Source organism: Neovison vison, chromosome 1, assembly GCF_020171115.1.
Source record: "Neovison vison isolate M4711 chromosome 1, ASM_NN_V1, whole genome shotgun sequence".
In the NCBI taxonomy this organism is placed as follows: domain Eukaryota; kingdom Metazoa; phylum Chordata; class Mammalia; order Carnivora; family Mustelidae; genus Neogale; species Neogale vison.
In genome coordinates, this window is record NC_058091.1 from 287,787,736 (window position 1) to 287,799,923 (window position 12,188).

General features: G+C 37.6%; 1 protein-coding gene across 11 annotated transcripts in view; it reads left to right on the top strand.

The window, feature by feature from the left end:
• The window catches only part of CPLANE1 (ciliogenesis and planar polarity effector 1), a 149,014-nt gene that overhangs the window by 39,439 nt on the left and 97,387 nt on the right, over nucleotides 1-12,188 (top strand). For all 11 annotated transcript variants that reach the window (XR_006382179.1, XM_044232526.1, XM_044232525.1 and 8 more), the window contains 3 exons: nucleotides 3,224-3,397; nucleotides 8,888-9,116; nucleotides 10,249-10,388. Coding sequence is in view for 10 of the 11 variants with exons in the window: in XM_044232526.1 (XP_044088461.1) it covers nucleotides 3,224-3,397; nucleotides 8,888-9,116; nucleotides 10,249-10,388 (543 nt within the window). In the remaining variant the exon portion in view is untranslated. The remainder of the gene's footprint in view (nucleotides 1-3,223; nucleotides 3,398-8,887; nucleotides 9,117-10,248; nucleotides 10,389-12,188) is intronic.

The following is a 12,188-nucleotide window of genomic DNA, read 5'->3' on the forward strand; positions in this document are numbered from 1 at the left end:
TTCAGGGGTAAAGGTCTGTGATTCATCAGTCTTAACCAACTGAGCCACCCAGGCACCCGTGATTCATCAGTCTTACACACTTCACAGCACTCACGATAGCACAGACCTCCCAATGTCCATCCCCCTGCCACCCCAGCCCTCCCAGCCCCCTCCCCTCCACCAGCCCTCAAGTTTGATCCTGAGATTGAGTCTCTTATGGTTGGTCTCCCTCTCTAGTTTCATTTTGTTTCGTTTTTTCCTCTTTTATTTATTTATTTTTTATTTTTATTTTTATTTTTTTAAAGATTTTATTTATTTATTTGACAGAGAGAGATTACAAGTAGGCAGAGAGGCAGGCAGAGAGAGAGAGAGAGGAGGAAGCAGGCTCCCTGCTGAGCAGAGAGCCCGATGTGGGACTCGATCCCAGGACCCTGAGATCATGACCTGAGCCGAAGGCAGCGGCTTAACCCACTGAGCCACCCAGGCGCCCTCCTCTCTTATAATCTTTTAAAATTTAACATTTTGATGAATATTTTCAAATGTAAATAGTATGCTTTTTGAAAGCCTATTAAACCTTTCCCCCATTGTTGCACATTTTGGTTGTTGCCACCTATTTACTATTTTAAATAGTGCTGCAGTTCGCATAAATTTTTGTGGGCATTACTAATAATTTCCTTAGGATAAATTTCTAAAAATGAAGTTATTGGATCAAAGAAAATCCATGGTTTTAGGACTGGTATCAAATTGCCCTTCAGAAAGGTCTACTAGCTGTTTATGAGTGAAAAGCTTTTCTATGTGACTTTTAACTGATTGAATATTCTTCATCATTTCTCAGTGGTGTCACTAACTTTTAAAATAAGTTGAACCTATATTAATATATTTTAATTTTTAATGACTATTGTTTAAAATATATAAGTATATCCCTACTGGGTTGGAGGTCCCCAAGACTACCTTCCATATTCAGTGATTCACAGGGAGGACACACAGGACTCAGTATATAGTCATACGCAAGTCTATGATCTATTACAGTGAAAAGATACAAAGCAAAATTAGCATAGACAACAGCTGCTTGGGATGAAGTCCAGAGGAAACCAGGCACAAGTTTCTGACTCCTTTCCTAGTGAAGTCACACAGGACACATTTAATTCCTCTACGAACAGGTTGTGTCAACACATGTGAATGTTTTTTACCAAGGAAGCGCATTTATTTTTTTAAAGATATTATTTATTCATTTGAGAGAGAGAGAATGAAAGAGCAGAAGAGTGGCAGAGGGAGGGAGAAGCAGACTCCCCACTGAGCAGGGATCCTGATATGAGTCTTGATCCCAGGACCCTGGGATCATGACCTGAGCTGAAGTCAGATGCTTAACTGACTGAGCCACCCAGGTGCCCCAAGGAAACTCATTTAGAGATTCAGGTTTTTAACTAGATGCTGGCTAGTCACCCACTCCACCTAGTCCATACCAAAATTCTACACTCTCAGAAGAAAAACAGGTATTCAGCATAAACAACATTGTTTGTACAAACAGGTCTGTAAGCTATTCTCTCATCAGTTAAGGTGGTGGAAATCTCTTCCAAATCCAAGTTTCCAGATGCCATTCAAGGGCCAATATTATACACAAGCATTTCAAGTAGTCAGACCTGTTCTGTTATCTCTTTCCTGCACACTTACCTTATTAATCATTGTATATAGTGATAATTTAATTTTTAGTATGTAAGGTTGCCATTATTACCATCTTCAGGATGCCACATACAAATTACTGTTTCAAATTTTTTACTTCTGAATTGATACAGTTTTACTTTGTGACCATCTTTTAGAATTAGGTTGCTTCCCATTTAAGGAGCTTATTTCTGAGTTTATAATAATGAGTTTTGTATGATTAAAATTACTGGAAATCTTGCCTTTGTATAATTCCTACAGTAAGTTTAATGCAGGAGAAAATGATTCATATCTATGAGTCATTTAAGTTTGAAGTGAAGAAATAATATTGTTTTTCCAGACTTTAACTGACCAAATGAAGAATACCACTTGAAGGCTAATCATATTTTTTCAAGATTCCCTTTATTTAAAAAAGCTTACTTACAATAATCTTGAGTACCTACTCTGTGAGAGGAAGAATGTTACCTGCTGAGGTGTACCATGACAAGATAGAAGTGGTTCATATGCATGTAGAGCTTAATATTCTTATGAATATTATTAAGTGACTTTTGGGAAAGAGAAGTATTTTGCTATTGTTGGGGCCATAAATTTTATTTTTTAATTAATTTACTAATTGGAGAGGGAGAGGGAGAGAGAGAGAGGGGAGGAGAGGGAGAGAAGGAATCCCAAGCAGGCTCCACACGCAGCCCAAGCCCACCTGGGGCTTGATCTCATAGCCCTAAGATGGTAACCTGCACCTAAATCAAGAACTGGATGCTTAACCAACTGAGCCAAACAGGTGTCCCGGGACCATGAATTTCATAAAAATTAATGTTAACTTAGTATTTTTCTGTATTTACTAGCTTAACTATTTTCAGATTTCTGAATGCCTGTTTATAATACAAAGTTTTGATTCTCAAATAGGGGCTGTATCCTAATCCCCAGATCTAACAGTACAGAAAATAGCATTAAGAATCACTATTTGAGAGGCCCCTGTGTGGCTCAGTTTGTTAAGCGGCTGGTTTGGCTCAGGTTATGATCCCAGCGTCATGGGATAGAGCATAGAGCACCAGCTTCCTGCTCAGCAGGGGAGTCTGCTGCTCCCTCTCCCTCTGCCCCTCTCTGCACTTGTGCTCTCTCTCTCACTCACTCTTTCTCAAATAAAATCTTTAAAAAAAAAAAGAATCACTGTTCTAGTGCTTTACAGATTATTTTTGTAGTAAGCTCTGTCTCCTTTCATCAAAGAAAAAGCCTTAGAAAAAAGAAGAAAACGGAAAAGAATGAATCTAAGCTTGCAAGTCCATCATGACTGGATTGTTTTGTATTTCTCCTTCCATGTTTTAAAGTAAAACTGGTAACTTGAAGTCATCAGTAGTTCTGAAGTACATATGCTCATACTTGTGAGTTAATTATTTTTGTTCAGTTGTCCTCAAGAAGTCTAGATACCATTATAAATTAGCTCATACAGGTCATGGGTGCACATCTCACAAACAATTTTTAATTATAATTTTCTTCTTGTATACTGTTGGGAACTTAAATATTATTACTTTTTGATAGTAATTCTGATAGATCAGAATCTCCTTTGGTCATTTGCTGTATTCCTTAGTTCCCGAGAAATCTCACTGTGAGTTTGGAATAACGAGAAATGTTCGTCCTGACGTGGCGGTGAGGGTTATCCAGTCCATGGCTCGTTTCATGGCCGCCTACTTTGCCAATCAGCTGCTTTACATTTTGCCACCTCACCATGTGAATGATCTTCCTCCCCTTCATGTTAAAACAGGTAATACAGTAAGCAAATAATAATCTCACTTCGTTTTTTCACATAGTATTTAGAATCAACTTATATAGTGATCATTATTCTATGGAAATAATACTGTTCTAGCTTAGTGTGTGACATATAGATTCTCAGTGCCTATAAATGAATAAAATCTGAGAAAGATATTGCTTAAGTTTGTTTTTATTGAATATGGATTTTTAATTATAAATTTTAGACAAATTGGTGTTTTTATAAAGTTTCCATTTTTAAAGTAAAAGGACTGTCATTTACATAAAAATGTGAAAATTTAACAAATTTTGAGTATGTTAATTTAGAATTTAATTTTAAGTGATTTACTTTTATAATTTCCTTTAGGTCATTTACTTTGCTCTGTTTAATCATTTTATTAATGTCAATATGTACCACAGATCAGTGCGTAGAGAACTGCTCTGCCCTCATGGAGAGAAACATGTACACAGATTTCTATGATGTTCATTTTATTGCACTAATTTTGTTAAGTGTCTGCTGTGTAACAAGCAGTGTTATAGGTGCTAGAAATATATTAACATGCACCACATGAGATTAACAATATGAAGATATTTGTAGTTCTTTTATTTTGATGTATGAAATAGACTTATTCTGACTACCATGAACAAAACAGTTAAAATGCCTGTTCTTTTATGGAATTTAAATATAACATCTAGGGCGCCTGGGTGGCTCAGTGGGTTGAGCTGCTGCCTTCGGCTCAGGTCATGATCTCAGGGTCCTGGGATCGAGTCCCGCGTCGGGCTCTCTGCTCAGCGGGGAGCCTGCTTCCTCCTCTCTCTCTCTCTCTGCCTGCCTCTCTGCCTACATGTGATCTCTCTCTGTCAAATAAATAAATAAAATCTTAAAAAAAATATATAACATCTAATTAAATAACATCTAGTAGCTTGAAACAGAAAGTTAAATAAATGAATACATAAACAAGATATATCAAGTGGTGATAACTGGCATGCAGAGAACTGAAGTAGAGTAATGCGTGATGACTGAGTGGCTATTTCAGATGGTGAATTTGGGAAAATGCTCTCTTGGGGGGAGGGGACATTTAAGATGAACTCTTAATGACAAGGAAGAACAGCATGGACATATCAGTACTTAAAGCATTCTAACCTGAGCTTGTGGGAAAGCTCCAGAACAAGAATAAACTTGATGCATTTGAGAAACTGAAAGGCTGGTGTGGCTGGAGCATAGAGGATGAGGTGGAGACTGATGAGACATGAAGGCAGAGACAGGAGCCAGTTGTTGTGAGCCAGGGGAAGGAACCTGCCGTTTAAGTACAGTGGGATTTCATCAGGAAGTAGCATGAACTGATACACATATATTAGAATAGTTCAAGATATAAGGTAATTAGAAGTTTAATGGGGGGGGGTGCCTGGGTGGCTCTGTCCATTAAGCATCTGCCTTCAGCTCAGGTCATAATTGAGGGGTCCTGAGCTGGAGTCCTGCATCTTGCTCCCTGCTCAGCAGGGAGTCTGCTTCTCCCTCTCCCCCTTCCTCTCCCCATTGTGCTCTCTCTTTCTCTCAAATAAATAAATATTAACAGAAAAAGGAGCAGAGGACTGCCTATGCCCACTTGAACAACACTTTAGCAGTAGTGCTAGTCTCTCTTCTCACCTGGGGTTCTTCAGGAGGTTCTGCTCCCTAGACAGTCATGTTTGTGAGGTAGGATCAGAAGAACTTGTTTCATGGTTTCTTTTCTAGTAGATCCCTGCTTCTCTGGGAAGAAGAGTTTTTCCTAACCTGATTATGGCTTGTTTTAGGGAGCGGAACAAATAGAAACAGGTACTCAACTTCCACCAGGCTCTGTCTGCTTTCCTGTCCCTGTCCACCATTGTCCTTTTCGACCATGTCCTAATTCAGATTCAGCTGGTGCTCCCTGCCTTTTCTTTCTAACAGCATGCACTCCTTTCACTTTATGCCTTCCCCCAGAATATATATTACTCAGATACATGTGACTTATTTCCTTGTACATTTGATAATACAGTTGACCCGTGAACAATATAGCAGTTAGGCATGCCAGCACGATGCACAGTCAAAAATTCACATATAACTTTTGACTCCCTCAGAAGTAAACTGTCGATAACCTGTCGATAACTTATTGACCACAAGTCTTACCCATAAGATAAAGAGTTCATTTGTATTCTTACAATAAAGTAAGCTAGAAAAAGAAAATGTTAAGAAAATCGTAAGAGAGGGGCAATTCAGTGGGTTAAGCCTCTGCCTTGGTCTCAGGTCATAATCTCAGGTTCCAGGGACGGAGCCCTGCATTGGGCTCTCTGCTCAGCAGGGATCCTGCTTTCCCCTGCTCCTGCCTACTTGTGATCTCTGTTTGTCAAATAAATAAATAAAATCTTAAAAAAAAAAATCCTAAGAGAAAATACATTTATATTACTGTACTGTATTTATCCAGAGAAATTGTGTATGAGTAGACCTGCACAGTTCAAACCCATGTTATTCAAGGGTCAACTGCATTTATTATCATTTCAGTGGTTTTATATTTAAGCTCTCTTTTGTTACATCCCTAGGTATTTATCACCTGTATTTTCTATTTTTGGTAGTAATGTTTCTGACAACAAATGTCCTTAATCCACATTATTTTACTAAAGAGAAAAGGTAGTACTCCCTCTGTTTTTTTGAAAAACTTAAAAAAAAAAAAAAAGACCAAATCCTGACTTAGAAAGCTTATCTCGATTTCTTATCTTTCCTAGCCTACATTATTTATAGGACTTTAGTTGTTTGCCGTGATCTTTGTCTTTTTAGATCACTTTGCATCCCTAGACAAGATTGATCTTTTTTTTTTTTTTAAAGATTTTATTTATTCATTTGACAGACAGAGATCACAAGTAGGCAGAGAAGCAGGCAGAGAGAGAGGAGGAAGCAGACTCCCTGCGAAGCAGAGAGCCTGACGCGGGGCTTGATCCCAGGACCCTGAGATCATGACCTGAGCCGAAGGCAGCGGCTTTAACCCACTGAGCCACCCCGGTGCCCCGATAAGATTAATCTTTATCACATTGTAGGAAGAAAGGTGATAGAATTATTGAATTGTTTTGGGGCATATTCATAACCATTCATAAAAGCTCAAAGACACACATTTGTATTTCTTATGTACATATCTTCCCAGTGAGAGGAGAGGCTAGGAAAGAAAGTTTTGTGATCTCTTCCTAAGCCTGAGACTGTGATTATTGAAAAGTTAAATACCTGAATATAATATATATAGCATTTAATTTCTAGTATCTTGAAAAAGGTATCTGCGGGCTTGACTTAGAATAGTTTCTATGTTAGTCATTTTAATCAGAACTAATGGCAGAATGTGTTGAGGATTTGAGTTGCTTATTTGGCATGGTGTTTGCTGTATGAAAACAATAAAATTTTTAGAAAATTAAATCATTCAAATTCTTTTAGTATTACGTACTTTGCTCATAGTAAATAAAAAAGTAGGAAAAATTTCATCAGTCTCTGGGCTCTTTGCCTGTGCAGAATCAAACATTCAAGTGAATGGCAAATTTTTGTGTTTCTATCCAAACGTGTTTGTCAGAAAGTTAAGTGTTAGTGTTTGGTATGGGCAGAGACTAGGTCACATGAGAAACTGATCATTTCAAAGAGCAGAAACCCATGTATATCATTTGCCAGTTTTATTTTGAGGAAGTGATTGGGAATGTTAGCAATATGTATTTTTTTTTCATTAAGAATTCTTGAGAATCTTTTTTTTTTTTAAAGATTTTATTTATTTATTTGACAGAGAGAGATCACAAGTAGACGGAGAGGCAGGCAGAGAGAAAGAGACAGAGGGAAACAGGCTCTCTGCTCGGCATGGAGCCTGATGTGGGACTCGGACCCTGAGATCATGACCTGAGCCAAAGGCAGCGGCTTAACCCACTGAGCCACCCAGGCGCCCCTGGTCTCCAAATTTCTAATAGGAGAAATAGAGATGTATTTCAGTTAGCCCACAGTAATGAATTGTACACTGTGGCCCAGTATACTTTAGTGTGTATAAGTATGTTTTTATTATCTGACAAAGTTTTCATTAAACTGTATTTATATTTGTTTTATGTAATGTACTCAATGCTGTCTCTTTCTAAATCTACTCAGTTCTTTTTCATTTTTTAAGAATGCTGGCATTTACTTCATGATCCACTAATGAGGCATTTTCTTCAGTGTTAAAAACAAAACCTAGGGACGCCTGGGTGGCTCAGTTGGTTGGACGACTGCCTTCGGCTCAGGGCGTGATCCTGGAGTTCCGGGATCGAGTCCCGCATCAGGCTCCCAGCTCCATGGGGAGTCTGCTTCGCTCTCTGACCTTCTCCTCGCTCATGCTCTCTCTGTCTCTCTCTCTCAAATAAATAAATAAGATCTTTAAAAAAAAAAAAAAAACAAAACCTAGAGTATGTTGAGTATTATTTAAACCACTTTTTTTTTAAAGATTTTTTTTAAATTTATTTATTTGACAGGCAGAGATCACAAGTAGGTAGAGAGGCAGGCAGAGAGAGAGGAAGAAGCAGGCTCCCTGCTGAGCAGAGATCCCGATGCGGGACTCGATCCCAGGACCCTGGGATCATGATCCGAGCCGAAGGCAGCGGCTTTAACCCACTGAGCCACCCAGGCGCCCTATTTAAACGACTTTTTAAAAAATATTTTATTTATTTATTTATTTAGAGAGAGGGAGAGAGTTTGAGAAGGGCAGAGGGAGAAGAAGACAGAATCCTAAGCTGACTCTGCACTAAGTGCAGAACCCAAGGTGGGGCTGGATCTCATGAACCTGAGATCATGACCTGAGCTGAAACCAAGAGTTGGACACTCAGCTGATGGCACCAGTCAGGTGCCCCCATTTTAAACCATTTTTAAAAAGATTTTATTTAGGGGCACCTGGCTGGCTCAGTCAGTTAAGCATCTGCCTTCCACTCAGATCATAATCTGGGAGTCCTGGGATCGGGCCCCTGTTTCGGGCTTCCTGCTCGAGGGGGGAGCCGGCCTTTCTCTCTCCCTCTGGTCCTCCCACTGCTTGTGCTCTCTCACTCTCTCTCTATCAAATAAATAAATAAAATCTTAAAAAAAAAGACAAAGAAAAGACTCTACTTATTTATTTGAGAAAAAGCATGAGCAGGGAGAGGCAAAGGGGAGAGGGAGAGAGAAGTGAGACACAGACTCCCTGCTGAAGGCTCCACATGGGGCTCGATCCCAGGACGGTGAAATTGTGACCTGAACCAGTTAGATGTTTAACTGACTGAGGCACTGAGGCATCTTTCTTGTGATTCTGTGTAACAAATGCTAATTAAACAGATAGGGACTCCTGGCTGGCTCAGTCAGTGAAGCATGCAACTCTTGACCTTGGGTTTGTAAGTTTTCAGCCCCACATTCAGTGTAGAGGTTACTTAAAAATAAAATCTTAAAAAGAGAGAGAGAGAAGTAACTATGTGAGGAGAAGTGAGTTCTGAAAATTAATTGTAATATCTATTTTCTTTTATTTACTCATAGAATACTCCCTTCGACTTATTCCTTTACAACACTCTAAGGTGGCCAGTGTTGTAAGAGATCAGAATCTTTCTGATGTGTGGACAGTTGAATATGCCTTTGAATTATTACTTATTGGTGGCCTAGTTCCAGAGGCTGTGTGGCTGGCACATAAACTTGGAGACTGGAAGACATCTGTTTCCGTTGGTGTGGCCTTCCAACTGTTCTGTAAACATGATAGCAATTTCATAAGGTATGTACAAACTTAGGTAGGCAAACTTAGGTTAAGAAATAGTATCATAGTGACATCTAACTTTTTATTTCTCCCATTACTGGCATTTGCACATTTTGTGGAATCCTTAGTCCAGAGGTGTCCAATAAAATTGTTTTCAGTGCTGGAAATGTTCTATGTGTGCAGTCCAGTATGATAGCTATTAGTCATATGTAGCTATTGAGCACTTGAAATGTGGCTAGTAAGACCAAGGAACTGAGTTTTCAGTCTAATTTAAATTTAAATAGTAAATATGCAGCTAGTGGCTACCATGTTGGACAGCTTCACAGCTTTCTTGTATTAAAACTTAAAAAAAAATCCACTTTTATTTAGCACATTTGTTAGTAATTCCCTCAAAAGTCTTAGTCAATGGGTGAGTTTGTCTATCTTAAGTAGGATTTAAATTTTAAGCTAATCAATCTAATATGTATTTTAACTTTTTGAACATTATGGTATTTCTGTATCTTTGATATTTTTCAGTTCAGTAATTCAACATATATTTATTTATATGTGACCTTTCTATACCAAGCTCTCTGCCAGATATTTTAGTAGACATAAACATAGATGCCACATAGTCTTCATGCTTAAAACATTCATAGTTTAATAGTGACATTAGGACAAAGCATTATTATAATTTAGGTAGTGTGGTAAAAAAGTACCAGTGATGCAGTGGAGAGAGCAATATTATGAAATGGGCATAGGACAGGAAATATTTTATGTAGGAGATATCATTTGAGATAGGCATTAAAGGGAAGGCAGGATCTTGACAAATGGAGTAGCTTTAGGGAGGGAGAACATTCCAAACATGAGCAAAGGCATATGGCTAAAGACGAGTTTGGTACAGTTTGGATAGAGTAGACTGTAGGGTAGCAATGAGAAATAATGATGGGATGATGTATTAGTATCATAATCATGGAGCGCCTTAAAAATTTTCTTAGTGTGATATTTCCTCAATTATTTCTTATTTCCCCCTAATTATTTCTTTTTAAAATAGAGGATGAATAAAGAAAATGAATTTCACTGTTCCTTAAAATTTCATGTTTAGTTCTTAGTGTGTTAATATTTCTTTTTTTTAAAGTTTGGATTCATTTCTCTTAACTTGATGTGATTTCAGGTCCAACAAAAAGGGTCTGAATTTACCTATAAATTTGACTCCTGCACAGATTTTCCAGGAAAAACTGCAGTGTTTTTTAGGTCGGCCAACCTCTTCCGAAGCAAAAAATGAAATGGGCTCAAGACACAAACAGTTTACAGGTATGTTACCTACTTTTGTTTGACGGTGTATCAGCTTAATTAATATAAACTTTATGATATTTTAAAAAGCTTGTTATTATCCACAAATATATTAAACTTTGCAGTAAGGTTATCAAAGATAAAAGTTTGCTATTTATTCCTAATCATGGGAGCATTCAAAACTTAAGCCAGCTCAAAAAATGGTTAGTAACTGAATGAGACTCTGATTTTCTGTACATATCTTTTTACCAGTTATATTTTTCTCCATTTGGATTATTTTCTCTTGTAGTCATAGCTGTAGAATTTCACACACAAGAGAGTATTTAGTTCAAGTCTTGCTGAGTGCATAAATCACAGGGTTGGTTTTGTTTTTAGTTTGAAAAGTTCAGAGTGGCATGACAAAATTAAAAAAAATGTAATATCACATATATTTCATAGATTTATCCAGAAGCCTTATAAAATTTGTCTGTTTTATAAATGGAGAAATTTAGATGAAAAGTAATGAAGTCAGGTATTTAAAGATATATGTTTAATGACTACTGTAGGACCCTTTGATTTCGTTAGTGCATGTCTCTATTAAGCGGTGAGACTTCTAACTCTAGATTCTTAGATCTTACTAATTATAACTCCTCTTTTCAGAAAGAACTCATAATACTTGGAAATCTGACTAAAAACTTCTTTGCTAGTTTTTTGCCAATATTTTAAAATTTATTTTTAAATATTTATTTTTAAAGATTTTATGTATTTATTTGAGAGAGAGAGAGAGAGAGATCAAGAGAGCAGCAGAGGCAGAGAGAGGAAGCAGGCTCCCCCCTCACCAGGGAGCCCAACTCAGGGTTTGATCTCAGGACCCTGGGACATGACCCAAGCTGGAGGCAGACAGAGACTCAACTGACTGAGCCACTCTGGCACCTCTGTCAATAATTTTTAAAATAAATAAAAAGATAATGTAACCTCATGAAAGTTGGTTTTGAAAAAAGAGGACTAAAAAAGTCTTAGTCTGAACTTATAGTTCTGGCAATATGTTGTTTTAAATAATCTGCAAAACTTTCCCACAATAAATAGATAGATAAAATGTGTTTCTAGATAAAACATAAAAATAGATGTTTTAAGGCTAATATATAGAGAAAGTGGGGAAAATTTCCAGGAGTCAGAAAGACAGAAGAAATAGAAACTCAGTGGATGCTACCCCTAGATATTTAAGCATGATAAAAACATAGAACCACAAAAAGACCTGTACACAAATATTCATAGCAGCTTTTTCATAATTGTCAAAAACTTGAAACAACTCCAGTGCCTGTCAACTTGTGAATGAATAAACAAATTTCATTGTATCTGTACAATAGAATAATCAGGAATGAAGAGGGGCAAACTACTGATAACAGGCAAAAACGTGGATGAATTGCAGAACCATTGTAGGGAATGAAAGAAGTCAGAAACAAAGATTACATATTGTTTGATTCCATTTATGTGATATTTTATTAAAAGTAACACTATAAGGGGCACCATGGTGGCTCAGTTAGTTGAGTGTCTTAACTCTTGGTCTCTGCTCAGGTCATGATCTCATGGTTTGTGGGATTGAGCCTCATGTGGAGTATAGGGCTCAGCGTGGAGTCGCTTGAAGAATTCTCTCCCTCTGCCCCTCCCCTCATCCTCACTCTCCCTCTCAAATAAATAAATCTTAAAAACAAACAAACAAACAAACAGTGTAAGGACAAGAAACAGATCAGTGGTTGCCATCAGAAGAACTTTTTGGGGGTGATGGCATTATTCTTACAAGGCTGCATAAATTTGTCAAAACTCATTGAGCTATATACTTAA